The following is a 17457-nucleotide window of genomic DNA, read 5'->3' on the forward strand; positions in this document are numbered from 1 at the left end:
GATGTAATTTAATGAATTTAATATAATGTTATTAATTTAATTTAATAAAATTTATAATAGTAATTATTTTAATTTAATTAATGTAATTTAATTAATATAATTGAATTAATCTTAAAATTGTAATTAATATAATTTAATTAAATTTAATTAATTTAATTAATTTAATTTAATTAAAGTCGTATTTTTTAAAAAACTGAACCCTAAAAATACCCCTGTACCCCAAAACCCATCCCTAAAACCTAAAAATACCCCTGTACCCCAAAACCCAAACCCATCCCTAAAACCTAAAAATACCCCTGTACCCCAAAACCCTAACCAAGCCCTAAAACCTAAAAATACCCCTGTACCCCAAAACCCAAACCCAGCCCTAAAACCTAAAAATACCCCTGTACCCTAAAACCCAAACCCAACCCTAAAAATACCCCTGTACCCCAAAACCCAAACCTAGCCCTAAAACCTAAAAATACCCCTGTACCCCAAAACCCAAACCCAGCCCTAAAACCTAAAAATACCCCTGTACCCCAAAACCCAAACCCAGCCCTAAAACCTAAAAATACCCCTGTACCCCAAAACCCAAACCCAACCCTAAAACCTAAAAATACCCCTATACCCCAAAACCCAAACCCAGCCCTAAAACCTAAAAATACCCCTGTACCCCAAAACCCAACCCTAAAACCTAAAAATACCCCTGTACCCCAAAACCCAAACCCAGCCCTAAAACCTAAAAATACCCCTGTACCACAAAACCCAAACCCAGCCCTAAAACCTAAAAATACCCCTGTACCCCAAATCCCAAACCCAGCCCTAAAACCTAAAAATACCCAAACACCCCAAAACATATACCTCAGTACCCCAAAACATATACCTCAGTACCCCAAAACATATACTCCTATATTCATACTTATTTTAAAAATTACTTAAATTAATATATTTAATTTATAATATTAAAAAAAATATATATATTTATTTATAATTAATATTAATTAAATTAATTAAATAATATTAAATAAAATAAAAAAAAATTATATACTTACCAATACTTACGATGTAATGGTATGCGTTGTAAAAGCTGCGTTGTAACAGCATTACGATGTAAAAATTGCGATGTAACAGTAACATACCCTCTATATGTCATGTTATATCCAGACAAACTGGTTTTGAGGACCATTGCAGCCTCTCTGGCAAAAGTCATGGCTCCTTTTCACATTCTGCAATCCATCAGCCTCCAAATGTTCCTTGCTCCACGTCCCTCGCGAAAGAGGAGAGACTCAATTAGTTGGACCTGAAAAGTGATTTGAGCTTTTATATTGATCTCACCAAATGCCATCAGGTCTTTGTATGATTCTCTGGGGCAAAGAAAAGCCAGGCGGTGCAGAAAAGGACTTTGTCCAGGTGGATTGTCCTCTTTAAGATCTGCTATACATTGGCCAAGAACCAACGGTCTTTGTTTAAATCACCTGTTGTGATGAGGTTAAAAAAAGGCTTAACATACCTGTTTCCTCCTGAACTGTTTTGATTCCACAGTGAGACCTTAATATGGTCTTTACGTTCATCATGTCCAGGCCCTTTGAGCTGATGCATATCTGCTTTCTATGTCTCTTGACTTTCAAGACTATATTCCACATTGAGAGTACTTCAGCTCGTCCTGTGAGTGAGCTTTAGAAACCGTCTGAGCTTCCACCCTAGACCACCTATTTCCAGACAAACTGGTGTTGAGAACTTGGTTGGTCTTTTCGCCTAAAGTTGTGACTCCTTTCCACGTTGGACAATCTGTCACCCTGTCTAGTTTTTTTACCCTTAACACTCATTGAAAAAGGAGGAGAGGCTTTATTGGCTGGGCCCCAAATGGGCTTTACACTTGCATATTGATCGTACCAAGGACCAATGTGTAGATGATCAGCTTTTTGTGGGATTGTCCAGGACAAATAATGGGAATGCTGTGCATAAGAAAACCTGGTTCAAGTGGATAGTATTCCTCATTAAGATCTGCTAAGCACTGCGCAAGAAGCAGCCTACAGAAGGTCTGAGAGTCAATTCCATCAGGGCTAAGGCTTCTAGTACTGTGTTAGCACAGGAGTGCCTGTCTTTGGCATCCACCGGGCTGCAATGTGGGCAGTCATCTGCACTTACGATCGAAAAAGCACTGTTGCCTTGACTGTCCGATCTAGCAGGAATGACATTCACCTGCTCAGTCCTTCAAGACTGAGTCCACTCCACAGACCCTCCATTTGGGGAGGCACTGCTTAGTTGTCTATTCTAAGGTGAGGAATCTCCAGTTAGAAGTATCCATCTGAAGAAAAAGTTACTTAACTTCGGTAACATTCTTTCCAGTGGGTAGTCTACCTAACAGCGGATTCCTCATTGCCCACCCAGGCCCCCATTCTGTAGAGTGACCTCTTTTTAACAGCTGAAAAGGTCCCAAGCTTTGCATCTGAAGGCACTTAAAGGGACAAGTAAGAAACTGACGTCAGCGCATTGTGGTGGCCCTTATATGCATGTCCGTTCTGACACTTCCTTGGCAATACTGCCTCAGTGTTGCATAGACTCGCCTAGCGCCACAGGAGTTTTCTTAGAGAGTAGTTTTGCAGATACACTCTGGATCTGGATCACTCGGGAAGTATTCTACATGAAGGAATCCATGGTTAGCTAGAATATCCACCATAGAGAGCATTCCCAAAGGTAAATAACTTGTTCATCATGTAGTGGAGTCTATCTCAAGTGGAATGAATTAGAGTTAAAGATAATCGTGTATGTGGTTGTGCCTACCAACCTTAAGGAGGATTAGTTTGCGTTTCTTGGGTTGATTTGGTTCTGAATAATCCGCTGTCCTCTTTTCCCTGTGTTGGTAATGGAATTTGGCCCTGCATCATCATTTTGTAAAAAGCTTGGTCTTGATGCCCTTCCTGAATTCTAGTAATTATCGGAATTTCTGGTCTTTGTCGGGAATGAGTGACAATCGTTGCCGTTTTTTTGTGCATGGTCTTTGGGATTGAGAATGACTTGTAAAAAAAACACTAATTGAACCCTTAAAACTATACATTTATTAAGGTTTGACTAACCCGATTATATTCATCATTAAATTGCTTATCTGATAATTTCTCACCCACATCCTCTTCCGCTTGTTGTATAAACTCTAGGTTATGTATTTGTTTGTTTTCCTCCATCAATGTTGTTGCAGCACTGCAGTGATAGTCACTTCCCCAGCTCATCGTTTTTTATAAGAACCGATGTGTTTAGCACTATAGACAAGTTATCCCACTGCTGACTTGCAACTTTAATTATCCAGTTGTACTGCAGCATTGTCTTACTGGTCGATAATTTGGTTAAAACTATATTGAAGAAGGAAAATAACCTTTCTTGTGTATTGACTTCTCATTATGGATATTTGTATGGTCCTATAAACATTCCAACCCCTTCGCTGTGGAAACAAGTACACCTAAAATTTGGTAGGAGATATAATTTTGTCCAGTTTGTCTCGAAATAATTAAATAGGCGACTGTTGGTGCATGATAGAGCAATGCAGCTTCCAAAATTCAATAAAAGAACAGGCTCGTATTGCCTCTTCTTTTTAAAAACAGTGCCTGTGTCATCATTTCTGTAATTTATTTCATGGTAAAAGATGCTGAATAAAGAGGGGATACCTTGGCCAGATTGTCATTTGTTGTTGTTTGCACATTATAATTGAACATTGTTTTTAAAAGAAATTAGATAGCAGTTCTTCTTATAGGCATTTTTTGAATGCTGAAATTGTTTTCAAACTTCACATTTTATCATTTAAAATTTGTTCAGGGATCAGAGCGATTTTATGGTTTATGACTATAAAGAAAACCGAGAACTAGAATTGTTAGTAAGTGCTTTCCTACTTAGTTTCTTCTGTCTTCACTTTTTGTCTTTAGCAAGGCAAATTGTGCTACATTTATCATTCAAATGTGACTAGGAAAACAGATATAAATGGCATGTCTAATTAAAATGTTCATTATATTTGGAAAAGGTATTTGATTTACGCCAGTGTCATCGACAAATGCATCAGCAAGCTGCAACTGCACAAGCAGCAGCGGCTGCCCAGGCTGCCGCAGTAGCTGGAAATATCCCTGGTCCTGGATCAGTTGGTGGCATTGCCCCAGCTATCAGTAAGTGTTTTTTCTTCTTTGTTTGTCTTTATGTTTATTGACACTTTTCACAGATGACTGGCCAGTAAAGCCAACATTACCAGTGTGGGCCTTAGTTCCAAACTGTGTGCTAATTTTCACACCCTCCAGTTTTACCATGATATATTCCAGTAGGTCTAACCTGGTGAAATTTGTCAGGGGAAATAGCCTGTGAAAAGGCAAAACTTGCTTAATTCGATGTGGTAAATACTGATTCCACATGTTAATCCTCATTTGCAAGTTGAAAACTTGGAAATGGAGATATTTACAACGTGTTAAATGACTCATCCCGGATATTTCTCGGATACTGTTTTTTTGCAGGGGTGGTGAAGATCTCACCTTATGCCACCTAACCGGTAATGGGGGCCTAAGAAGTGTTTTAAGTTTTTTGAGTATAAATCTTCATCCATCCGTGATAGTTACCCAGTAAAATAACAAATGTATTTCTGCTACATTCATAAAAATGAAATCATGGTAAGTTAATGATCTTTGTATAGCTCACATTCAATCATGGGTATAGTCTTGTACATCTGAGTACGTTCAGATATTTTTCCAACACTGTAGGATTCCGTTTGGGGCAATGTGTTGTATATTCTGTTTTGGTCTATTTATTGTTTTACTCATCGAATTGTAGATGCATAATCATGGTAAGTAAGGGACTCAATCATTGCTTATTGACCTTTTATGTCCGTATACCTTCTCTTCACCTGACAGTCAGGAATGTATATCTTTGGCTTTGGGTTCGTTGATGTGGAAATTGAGATTGCCGAGCAGGACGTAGTGGTGAGAGTCAATGGCAAGGGGGGCATTGAGATTGGAGATGACGTCGTAGAAGGCTGGTCGGGTTCCGGTGGTCTGCCTCTTATTGTGGTCTTGGCGTTAATTTGTAGTCTGAAGTTGAGGTGTTCCATGAGGGGTGTAGGGTTGTTATTGGTGATGGTCCAACGGATGGTTTCCTCAAAGATTATGGCGATGCCTCTGTGGTCTTTGCGCGGTCTTGGCGTATTATCTTGTAGCCGTTGGGTGTAGCAGTGGGAATGTCGTTGGAGACCCTAGCTTCCTGTCCGTTCACCCCACCCCGAGAGCCTGGTGGTCCAGGCCTCTTCGTCTCAAACCGTATTCCCGACCGGTCCTCGGGATCGGGAATGCAAAGGGTACGATCAGTTTGGGAAGAAACTGTTCTCCTCCTTAAGTTTGGGACTGCGGTCTGCCTACACCGTCTGCCTTTTGGGCCGTTACACCCACTCTTTGTGGGATACGGTTGCGTAGGTGCTGCCACAGTGCCCGGAGGTGGTCCAGGCAAAGCTCACCGAAGCCCTGGCGGAAGGGCGGGATGCAGCACGCTACTCCATACCGTGTGGACTCGACACCACAGACCCGCTGGGTTGGGCGATTGCAACAACAGTGGCGGTTCGCCGCCACGCCTGGCTGAGGTCCGCCAACTTTTCAGGGGATGTCCAGGCCACCCTCATGGACATGCCCTTTGATGGCCATCGGCTCTTTGGCGACAAGGCGGACAGTGCGCTGCAAGGACTCCAGGACTACTGCCAAATCCTTGGGCCTAGGCCAACGGCCGCCTCTGCAGCATTTGCCTCTAAGCCTTCCTAGTCCGGCATTTCAGGACCATTCGTAGCCAGTGGGAGGCAGGCTCTGCCCTCACCTCCCCCACTGGCGTACCATCACGTTGGACAGGTGGGTGCTGCAAATCGTCCGAAGGGGCTACTCCCTCCCCTTCAAGGCGACCCCTCCAGCCATGCCACCGCAGTACCACCGCACGTCGGGGGATGACTTGCAACTTCTGCAGGAGGAAGTTATGGCCCTCTTAACCAAGGGGGCCATCGAGCGCGTTCCTGGGCCAGAAGTAGGACGTGGTTGATATACCTTCTGGTACCCAAGAAGGGCAAAGGAGGCCTACGCCCTATCTTGGACGTACGGACCGTCAACGGCTTCCTCTAGAAGGAGAAGTTCAAGATGCTGACTTTGGCTCAGGTCCTAGCTGCCCTGGACCCAGAAGACTGGATGGTAGCGTTGGACTTGCAGGACGCGTATTTCCACATACACGTCCTACCGGTGTTACCTGCAGTTCACAGTAGGCCACGAGCACTTTCAGTTTACTGTGCTCCCCTTCGGCCTTACCAGCGCCCCACGGGTGTTCACGAAAGTGATGGCGGTGGTCGCAGCTCATCTGCGCAGATTAGGAGTTTCAGTCTTCCCCCTATCTCGACGATTGGTTGTTGAAGGCGGGCTCGCCCCAAACAGTCGTCTGCCACCTCCAGACTGCGGCCGACCTCCTGCACTCGCTGGGGTTCTCCATCAACGTGCCGAAGTCACACCTGTGCCCCTCTCAGAAGCTCCTTTTCATCGGAGCGGTTCTGGACTCAGCGCAGTTTCGAGTTTATCCTCCCAAACAGCGGGTTTGGGATATTCAGGCTCTGATTCCGATCTTTCAGCCTTTATCCTGAGTCTCAGTCAGGTTGACGCTGCGACTCCAGGGGCTGGTGGCCTTCTGCATTCTTCTGGTGCATGACGCCAGGTGGCGGATGCGGGCTCTGCAGTGGGACCTGAAGTTTTAGTGGGCACAGCATCAGGGCAACCTGTTCAACCACGTCCTGGGCACTGCGAGCCAGTTGCAGTGGTGACTCACGAACCGCGATTAGGTCAGCGGCAGATCTCTCTCCCTTCCCCAACCGGAGCAAGTAGTGGTGACAGATGCGTCTCTCCTGGGATGGGGTGCCACATGGGAGAGAGAGAGATCAGAGGCATCTGGTCTCCGGTGGAGTCCAGGCTCCATATCAACCTTCTGGAGCTGCGGCGATCCGACTTGCACTGAAGACATTCCTTCCCAATGTCCAGGGAAGTGTAGTGCAGGTGTTCACGGACAACACCACCGCCATGTGGTACTGCAACAAACAGGGCGGGTGGGGTCGTGGACCCTCTATCAGGAGGCTCTGCGACTCTGGACATGGCTGGAACACCAAGGCGTTACTCTGGTGGTTCAACACCTGGCAGGTTCCCTGAACGCCAGGGCGGACGAACTCAGTCGGTGTATGATAGATCACTAATGGCGTCTGAACTCTGACATGGCGCAAGGTCTCTTTCAGCAGTGGGGAGAGCATTGGTTAGATCTATTCGCCACCGAAGAGAACGCGCAATGTCATCATTTCTGCGCGTTGGAATTTCCAAGGCGGCACTCGCTCGGCAACGCTCTCCATCCCGAGTGGAGCTGCGGTCTGTTGTACGCCTTTGCTCCTATGCCACTTCTGCCCAGAGTGCTGAAGAAGATCAGGCGAGACCGGGACCAAGTCATCCTTGTGGCTCCGGACTGGGCATGAAGATTCTGGTATCCCGAGCTACTCAGCATGTCAGTCGATCCTCCTATTCGTCAGCCTCTTCAGGAGGACTTTCTGTCGCAGCCGCAGGGGACGGTCCTCCATTCAAACCTGTCCAGTCTCCACCTACATACATGGAGATTGAGCTGCGGCAGTTGAGGCCATTTGACTTGCCTCCTGAAGTTTGCGATGTGATTCTGGCAGCCGGGCGTCCCTCCACAAAAACGGTATACGCCTGTAGGTGCAACATATTTGTGGCATGGTGCACAGCAAAGGCTGTGGATCCACTCTCTTCCCCCCCTATCAGAGGTTCTCCTCTGCGTTCTTTCTCTTGCCCAGCAGGGCTCGGCTCTGGGCACTATCAAAGTCTACCTCTCGGCCATTTCAGCCTTCTTAAGGCTTCCTGATCAGCCTTCTCTTTTCAAGTCCCCTGTTGTAAATAGATTCACACACATGTTCCCTCCTTTTACTCGTCGTGATGCCTCAGTGGGACTTGAATCTTGTTGTAACGTATCTGATGTGTGCTCCTTTTGAGCCACTTCATAACTGTCCTCTTCGTCTTCTGACTCTTAAGACTGCATTCCTGGTCGCCGTCACCTCTGCCAGGAGAGTGAGCGAGCTCCAGGCTCTATCTTCTAAACTTTCCTCTCTGTCTATCCAGACTAGGTTGTTCTAAGGACTCGTCCTTCTTTCCTGCCCAAGGTGGTCACAGCCTTTCATATCGGGCAGTCCATCACCTTGCCCACCTTCTATCCGCCCCGCATCCCTCAAAAGAGGAAGAGAGGCTCCACCGTCTGGACCCAAAACGTGCGCTCTCATTCTATCTGGACCGCGCACGCCAGTTCTGGTTGGACGACCAGTTCTTTGTTGGTTACGTGGGTGCAAAGAAGGGACCGGGGGTGCACAAGCAGACCTCTCGGTGGGTCATCTTGTGTATTCTAAGGTAAGGAATCTAACACTAACTAATGTATCTTACAGCTATATCGTTACCGAAGGTAAGTAACTTGTGCAATGAGGCTGATACTGAACCTGTAAAAGAACCTGGACCTGAACTGGACATGCAAAAGAGTTGAAAACCTGTCTAAAGAAACAGTCCTCTTGATGATGCAGGGAGGGAATGTTTTGATCTCCCTGGACCTTCGGATGCTTACTTCCACATACCCATTCACCGAAAGCACAGGGAATTACCCTCGGTTTTTAGTAGTGTGTCAGCACTATCAGTTCAAGGCGCTCCCTTTGGGCTCAAATCAGCTCTGAGAATTATAACCAAATGTCTTGCTCCAGTTGCTGCTTTTCTCAGGAGAGGTGGTCACCAGGTGTTCCCATATCTGGACAAATGATTAGGGCCATCCAGAGAAAAAGAAAAAGCTTCCATGTAGGCTTTCGTCAATCTGTTCCGGAGATTATACCTCACTATGAACAGGGAGAAATCTTTGTTGGGTTTCCAAACAAAGATGTACTTTCTCGGAGCAATACTCAACACTCAGTCGGGGAAAACCTTTCCTTTGGCAGTAAGAATAAGTTACGTCAGAGACTATTGCTGAAAAGCAATCAATCAAACTGAAGCATTAAAAGTCCCTATGATGGCATCATGTATCCGTTTTGCAGGGTTCATATAAGACTGTCCAGCAAGACCTGGATTCGCAATGGAAACAGGTGGAAGAATTGGTCTGCATTACAAGGCGCTTGAAACGAGCTCTGATCTGTTGGAGAATTCCAGAAAATCTAACTGCATGCTTCTTTTCTACCAATAATAGAAAGGTAATTACTCACCGTAGATTCATGCATTGATAGACTGATGGAGAGCCCTCTTGCAAGAATTTTCAACAAGAGGCCCATGTTCAAATGAAGAGAAGAAGCTCCACATCAATGTGTTGGAACTCCAAACCATAAGACTAGGTTTACAAGCGTTCCTTCCTAGATTAGCATTTCTCACAGGATATACATTGCTGGGGAACATCTACCAGGCTGCCAGAATGATTGCATATAGCCAGGTTCTGAACTGGGATGGTGCAGTGAGCTAAAAAACGGTGTTGGATCTAGCCCTGATCTCTTGACTGGGTGAGAGTATTCTGCTTAATTCAGAAACTCTGTCCATTACCACCCCTTGTTGTTAAATGTTTTGTCCACCACAAGCGTGGAAGGGTATACTCAGATGTGAGTCCCTTGCTCATTGCACCATCAGGATTCAAGCAAGCCGGGCCGATGACGGCTGAAATGCCAGAAACCGGTCCCCGGAAGCTTGTTTCCTTCCCAGTGTAAGAATTGGCTTGGTAGTTTGGTTTGCCCTGTTCCCATCATGCACTGGGACAGGAACAAACTCATTTGCATATAGCCAGGTTCTGAACTGGGATGGTGCAGTGAGCTAAAAAACGGTGTTGGATCTAGCCCTGATCTCTTGACTGGGTGAGAGTATTCTGCTTAATTCAGAAACTCTGTCCATCACCACCCCTTGTTGTTAAATATTTTGTCTACCATAAGCGTGGAAGGGTATACTCAGATGTGAGTCCCTTGCTCATTGCACCATCAGGATTCAAGCAAGCCGGGCTGACGACGGCTGAAATGCCAGAAACCGGTCCCCGGAAGCTTGTTTCCTTCCCAGTGTAAGAATTGGCTTGGTAGTTTGGTTTGCCCTGTTCCCATCATGCACTGGGACAGGAACAGACTAATTTGCATATAGCCAGGTTCTGAACTGGGATGGTGCAGTGAGCTAAAAAACGGTGTTGGACTAGCCCTGATCTCTTGACTGGGTGAGAGTATTCTGCTTAATTCAGAAACTCTGTCCATCACCACCCCTTGTTGTTAAATGCCAGAATGATCAGGCAGATGCGCTAAGCCGGAAAATGAAGGATTGTAATGAGAGGGGGGAGAAAAACAGGTGGATTACATTTTCAATGTTACACTTCAACCGATCTGTTTGCCATTCCGAAGAACAAGAAATGCCATTCTTCGCAAGCAGGTTTTGGTATCCAGAGACAATAGGCAATTCTCTTTTGAATAGTTGGTCCAAGATATTTGCCTATGCCTTTCCACCTTTTCCCTCTGATCCCCAGGGTGTCGAAACAAGCGAAAATAGAACATTGCTCTTTGATCCTTATTGATCTAGTATGGCCTCACCAATACTGGTAGTATGAGCTGCTGCAGTTGGCAGTATGTCCGGCCATTCCTTTGATTTCAAAAGATTTTATTAAAAATTTCAGTACAAAACAAGTTGTTGGTATGCATACATGGACTAAGTAAATTATCAGTGGTACAATTGCTTAGATAGTATATAAAGATAGTACAAAAACTAGTAAACACTTATTAAACAACCCAGTGAGGCACATATATCTGCATTGACTAAATGCATGGTGGAAAAATAAAGAAGGAATAAAGAAAAAAATGGGGGGGGGGTTGGGGGGGGGGGGACAGTGGGGGTCATAAATATCCCATGTCTAATTGCATTAGTCCATGTCAGTAAGACCATGGGAAAGTCACCCAAGTCCCGGCAACTGTCGAACAAAACAGGGACTCAACAATGATGGTATAAGGAGAGCGTAGGTTAATAACCTTGCGGGGGGGGGGGGGGGATGGTGGGGCTGTTTGACTAATTCAAGGTATCAAGGTTGCTAGCCAGGCAACGTGGTGCCTGCAGTAGGACAAATTTGTTAAAGAAAATAGTTCTTCAAGACTGTAATTAAAACTACCATGTAACAACCGTAGTAAAAGGGCCAGTCTACATGGGAGGTTACAAATGATGACAAGGCGGTACTAAGGAGGGACTAACAAGCCTACTAAGTAACCAGAAGCCAGCATTTACGAAGGACAATGACACAAGCCAATGACAAATCTGGGCGGAGAGTGGGCGGGGCTTCAAGTCCACTACTACAGGTCTCTCAGAGCAGTGCATGCGCGCTGCCTCTAAGCTCGACCTAAAAAGGGGATGGGAGATGAAGAAAATGGCTGATGGGTTACAGCTGTAAGTCATGACATATAGGAACATGTGATTAAATGAAACAATAATAATTTGGTAGATTTTAACAGTATATGGTCTTCACTGTGAAACTTGGGTTTAGTTTTCCGTCTTAAGTTTGAAAATGTTAATGTTCTGATGGATACCTCTACCTGCAGATTCATTATCACCGGAATATCCCCAGGCTCAAGATTCTATTCAGAAATCTTTCATAGCTCTCCTTTACCGGTAGGTGGCCCTAACTCCCGGCTCTGTGCTTCCCTCCCTTTCCGGGGGTCCGGAGCGTCCCCTGCCCAGTTTTGTGCATTTTATGAAGCCCTCCGCTCCATCGTTGGGCAGCCCGAATCCGCCAACGCGCATTCGGGCCCTGCAGACTGGGATGGGGGCTCTAGGCCTTCGATGCCGGTGGCTCCGGCGCCGCAAGTTTCCCATGGTCTCCACGGTATCTTCCCCTGTGCCGATTCCAGTGACAAACCCCCCCCCCCACCCCACCCCCGGCTGCACCCCCAGCTGGGGTCGACCCCAGCCTCACCCCCGACTTGGACACGCAGCCGGACTGACGTCGACCGGCGCCAGAGGGTAAATTTGTACCGATATTCTTCCCTGGCGTTCCCTACTGCTCTTGCTGGCAGCCAGAGGAGGACTGGGAGGGGTCTGTTGACCCTCTAGCAGACCAGATCGAAGAGCCGGACAGGCGAGAAGAGTTGGGTGATGCCAGTGGTCTGAATACCTCCCCAGACCATGGTTTGCTTTTCTCCCCCTGCCGTGGCTATGGAGAAGGGAGCTTCCTACGCCGTGGTGCTGCGTAGGGCGGCCAAGGCCTTGGACCTTGAGCTTCCTGCGGTGGCAGTCAGGACTAACCTCCTGTCGGAGGTGCTTCAGCCGGCGGCAGCCTATTCGGAGCCCCTGCTGCCTTTCAATGATGCCCTCACTGACATCCTTCTGGGCACTTGGTCCAAGCCCAGAACAGGGGCTCCTGTGGACAGGATGATTGCCCGACGCCACCGCCCGGCCCCTGGAGACCCACTTTTCCTCTCTCAACACCCTACCCTGAGAGCTTGGTAGTCCAAGCCTGAACCTTGAAACTCGAATCCATACAGCACCCCCAGAGAGGGAATTCAGGAAGCTAGACCATCTTGGGAAGAAGATGTTTTCTTCCGCCAGCTTAGGACTGCGGTCGATGAACACTGCATGTCTCTTGGGCCGTTACACACACACTGTGTGGGACAAGGTTGTGGAAGTGCTGCCACAGTGCCCGGAGGAGGTCCAGGTCGTGCTAATCCACGCTGTCGCAGAAGGTAGAGACACAGAAAAGTTCACCATCTGGTGTGGGCTGGATACTGCTGACTCACTGGGTAGAACGATTTCAATGTCAGTTGCCCTGAGGCCCTACGCCTGGCTGAGGTCTACTGGTTTCTCTGACTGGGTCCAATCGACCCTTTTGGGCATGACTTTTGATGGCCGACGCCTATTTGGTGACAAGGGAGACAATGCACTTGAGCGTTTCACAAGTACTCCAGGGCTACGGCCAGATCCTTGGCCCTCGATGCCACCTCTCGCCCCATGCAGTCTGCATTTCGCCCCCTTCGTGGCTACGGAAGAGGCGCCCCACCACTTTGCACCCAGAGCCACAGACCTGCACAAGCTACCCAGCCTCTGCACTATGAGACCCAGCGTAGTGGGTCTGGGGGCCAGCGGGCAGGCCAGTCCACCAATGCACCCCCAACCACCCCCCCCCCCTCCCCCCCCCCCCCTGCACCAGCCGCCAAACCTCCAACATTTCAGGGCCATCAGTTGCTAGTGGGCGGCAGAATCCGTCATCACCTCCACCACTGGCGCAACATCACGTCAGACAGTGGGTTTTGCAAATAGTCCGAAGGGGCTACTCCCTCCCCTTCAAGACTATCCCTCCCTCCATGCCACCAACACTCCATCATATGACACAGACGAAAATAGATAGGGAACTGACATTGGTGCCCTGGGGCAGCTTTATATGGCTCCAGTGATGTCACACCTGCAAGGCTTCCAGTACAGTGCTGGAGCGAACACCGCTTCATGACATAGGAGTGCTACAAAAGATTTCCAGATTGAGTCTCGCACCTGGCGATATTAAAGAGGCGAAGAATCTGCAGGTAGGAAGTGTATCTACATAGAAAGATTGTTACTGAAGGTGTGTAACATTTTCTTTGGGTTAAAAAAAATATATATATATTATTATGCATAAGACTCGTATGTCCCTAGCATTGTCTTTTATGGTTCTGGAAATGTTTGACAAATGTCTATTAATTCCTTTCCTTTTCAGGTCTGTCAGCTGCTGCTGGGATTGGTGTGGATGACCTTCGCCGATTATGCATTCTCAGAATGAGTTTTGTAAAAGGTTGGGGTCCAGATTATCCCAGACAGAGTATTAAAGAAACCCCTTGCTGGATTGAAATCAATTTGCACCGTGCTCTACAGCTTCTCGATGAAGTGCTTCACACCATGCCTATTGCAGATCCACAGCCACTAGACTGAGACCTCCAAACCTCACAGCCCATTAAATTGCCATGGTGTCGGACTCGAAAATGCAATCCCATTTGTAACATGAGCATATAGATTACTTTGCTCATTATAATCTTTAGAAGTTGGATTTAAAAATATGCTGGCTTCTTGCTCTTTGAACCTTTGTGAAAAGAGGTCTGTTAAACATCTTCATACAGTCAGCACCCTCTCGGCATTTTCAGTAAAAACTGTGAAAGGTGTTGCGAGTGTGTTAGTACTAAGATAGTACTAAGACCTTGTTTGGATTCCAATTATTTTTTAAAAGATCAATCCATGGCCAAATGCTTTCCATTTTACTTAGTGCTATTTTCCCAGCTCTGTGCTAGAATTTTTGTGCTAGAATGTTTTCACCTATTATCATTGGATATGCCTTTACCACATCAAACTAATATATTCAAGGTAGCGTGTCTTACATGAATGCTACAGTGGGTTTTTTACCGCATTGTTGAAGGAAGATTGTGTTCCATCAATTGAAAAATGGTTAACTCTGCGGATAGTTATTATCACCAAATGTGGGATGTTTTATGTATACCAAGTAACTCTTATGATATTGAACCATTTGTTTGGCAGTCTACTTGATGTACAGCGACCTATTTCAATAGGAGAACTTGGATTATAATACTGTTAATTTAGGTCCATGCTGTATCAACTAGTGGAAAGCCTCTTCGGGACAGTGAGTAAGTTTTTGGTCACCTACAAACTTGTGAACAATAGTTTCAGAACTTGTTGGTATTAGATTATGTTTTTATGAGCTGTTTTTTCAGCACCACTCTGACCTTGACTTTTATCGAAAGACCACCTAATAGCCAAAAATAGAAAAGTTTTAAGTGAGATTAGGTTGCCGAGAATTGTATGGTATGAACCCTCCATACACGACCAACAAGCTGGGTACAAGCTCATAAAAAATACGTTGTTTAATTGTTAAGGGGGTTCATTAAATCAGGAATTTGTAATTGTTGTCAGGAGTGCATAATAATTTAGGGAAAACCTATGTAGATCGAAATGGCTTTGTTATTAAAATGCCTCTGTTAACCCAAAGAGCATGCATTAATTCGCCCCATGTGTATGATCCAAAACTAGGGAACTGGAAATTCAAGTAAGTTTCTTTACTTCTTACACATTTTTATTACTATTTTGATATTTCCTCATAAAATAACCTGTTTTCCAGGAATAAGCAACTGCGCGCAATAATATCAATGGCTAATTACTTTGACAGCCCTTGCTACATTTTCCAGTTTGGGGCTGTTCCTAATAAAAAAAAGATAATAACTGTAATAGAAAATTATTCTTCCTGTTTTTATAAGCGATTCCACACACCTGTTTTGGAAATATAGTATGTTCTGTACTATATTATATTTCGTACATTTTACTTCACCCTTGACTCTAGTTGACAAACGTCTGGTTCAGTCCACTGCTTAATCGTCGTTTTAAGTGACATTCGTTAATTCTAGTTTTTGTGGGGAAAACAAATCATGTGTATGTCTATGCAAACATTATATTCTTTATTATTTTTAAGCCCCTTCATTTTTTGTATGTATTTTCAACTGAGCAAGCAAAGCAACCATATTTTTATTTCTAATAGTTATTCATACTAAACTCTTTGCCAAGAATGATTGCGTCAGCTCCTTCTTTGTATAGAAAATTTTAAGTAGAGGTTGCAAATGTATTAACTGTGTAACAGAAATACAATGCAAACGCTTCATAACTCGCTGATAATATAACTAAAATGCTGAAAGCCACACCCTATATAAATGTATTATATGTGTTTGTTTCGATAGTCTTTTATACTGTGACTTCATTATCTATATTTACATCTGGTGATGAAGTTTGTAGAAATAACTTAAGACAAAATCAGTAAAAGCTTAATGTGACGTTTTGTGGCTCCACTCCCTTCAGATTTATTTTAAATTTACATCAGCAACACTAAACCATTCACCATTGTGTTTTTCATAGTCAGAAAACCTTATATGATATCAGCATTACTGTGTATTTAATACAAAGCTCCTTGGATGTCATACATATTTGACACCTTTTCTGAAAATTCTGTATCAAATCTTTTGATTAAAAAATATGGATATATACTCCATTTTGTTAATTTATTATGTGAAAATATTTTCTCTGCGTATATATGAATGAATGAAACATTTATGAAGCTATATGCACAGTAGAATTTGCTCAGATTTCCACTGCATTTTGTGTGTCAAGTAGACCCTGGACAGAACTTACCTCTATCTAGTACAATAGCCCAGATTTACCTCCACAAACACGTTTTTATTCCCACAGGGCAGCTTGGACTAGACTTCGCTTCAACTTCCACCTTGTGGTGAGTTGTTTCTGGGTTCTAAAAGGACTGCTGTACATGTGGCCAGAAGTAGGTGCCGTTATTGTTTATATTTTGAACATAAAAATTCAAATGTAATCCATGTTTTACATTAATAAGGTGCAGAATTGTCTTTTTCAATGAGATTCCCGTAAAATCAGTCTCTCATGAGAAAAAACTAGGTGGAGAGATAACTTCGTGAAACAACTAATGTGTCTTCGACCAAAATGGTGCAGAAACATAGCACCGATCAGTCTCTTGATGGTTTCCCACCTAAATCCTTGCTACCTGCAGATTGAAAGAAGCAGAATCCTCGCCTCGTAAAGCTGTGTCACTGTACTTGTCAAGTCGGGCAAGAACTCCCTTGGTGCTTGCCTATATGTGAGCGCTACGTCGCCTGTGGCATCTTCGTAAGCACCATTGTCATCAGTATCTACTTGGCATCAGCCTATTTTGTTCCTTCAACCACAAGCCTTTTGGTGACGGCTCTGCATCTGACAACTCTGGAGATAGTGCTGCCAGTTGCCTTTTCAAGTGGCCCATCACCTTCTTTTCTAAAGACCTTTATTCACTTATGCCATCACATGCCTTGTCGTTTTAAATTCGCACAGCAGCTGTAAGTCCAACCTCTGAGTACAGAAGGCCAAGTAAATATGGAACACTTGCCGCGGTACAAAGCTCAAGAGAAAGAATATAAATAATTAAAGGTGCCCGATTACAAAGGTCAGGCAGCAGGGTACAACATGCCAAGACAAGTTTTAACCAGAACAGTCCTGTTGTAGAACAAATAGAAACTACAGACAGTGTTGTATGGTGCCTATTAATATTCACTTTTGCAGTTTCTGCAACATGTTAGGGGAATCAGAAGAAAAATATCAGCCTGCTACTTAAGCCGAAAATGCATCCACCAACCCTCCACTGTTGTAGGTATCCCCTTCACTTCAACCTGTACCGGCTCACCATTTAGCTTCTGAGTGCTAGCCTGGGGGAAATGAGAGAAGGGGAAGAGGAGGAGAGCCATAAAGAAGGGGAGCATGAAGAAATTGGTTTTCTAAGCGAGGAGGAACCAAATGAAGAAAATTATCAAACTATTGAGAAATGGTCAAACCATGTTATACCCATAAAGGGTCAAATTATGCCACCTCAGGCTGATTCTCCTCAACCAAT

General features: G+C 44.9%; 1 protein-coding gene across 2 annotated transcripts in view; it reads left to right on the top strand.

The window, feature by feature from the left end:
- Positions 1-16051, top strand: part of SMAD4 (SMAD family member 4) — a 324854-nt gene extending 308803 nt beyond the window's left edge. For both annotated transcript variants that reach the window (XM_086960392.1, XM_086960393.1), the window contains 2 exons: positions 3992-4130; positions 13732-16051. In XM_086960392.1, the coding sequence (XP_086816518.1) occupies positions 3992-4130; positions 13732-13943 (351 nt within the window). In that variant the 3' untranslated portion in view covers positions 13944-16051. The remainder of the gene's footprint in view (positions 1-3991; positions 4131-13731) is intronic.
- Positions 16052-17457: the final 1406 nt, after the last annotated feature.

Source organism: Lissotriton vulgaris, chromosome 3_1 (genome assembly GCF_964263255.1).
Source record: "Lissotriton vulgaris chromosome 3_1, aLisVul1.2, whole genome shotgun sequence".
NCBI lineage: Eukaryota > Metazoa > Chordata > Amphibia > Caudata > Salamandridae > Lissotriton > Lissotriton vulgaris.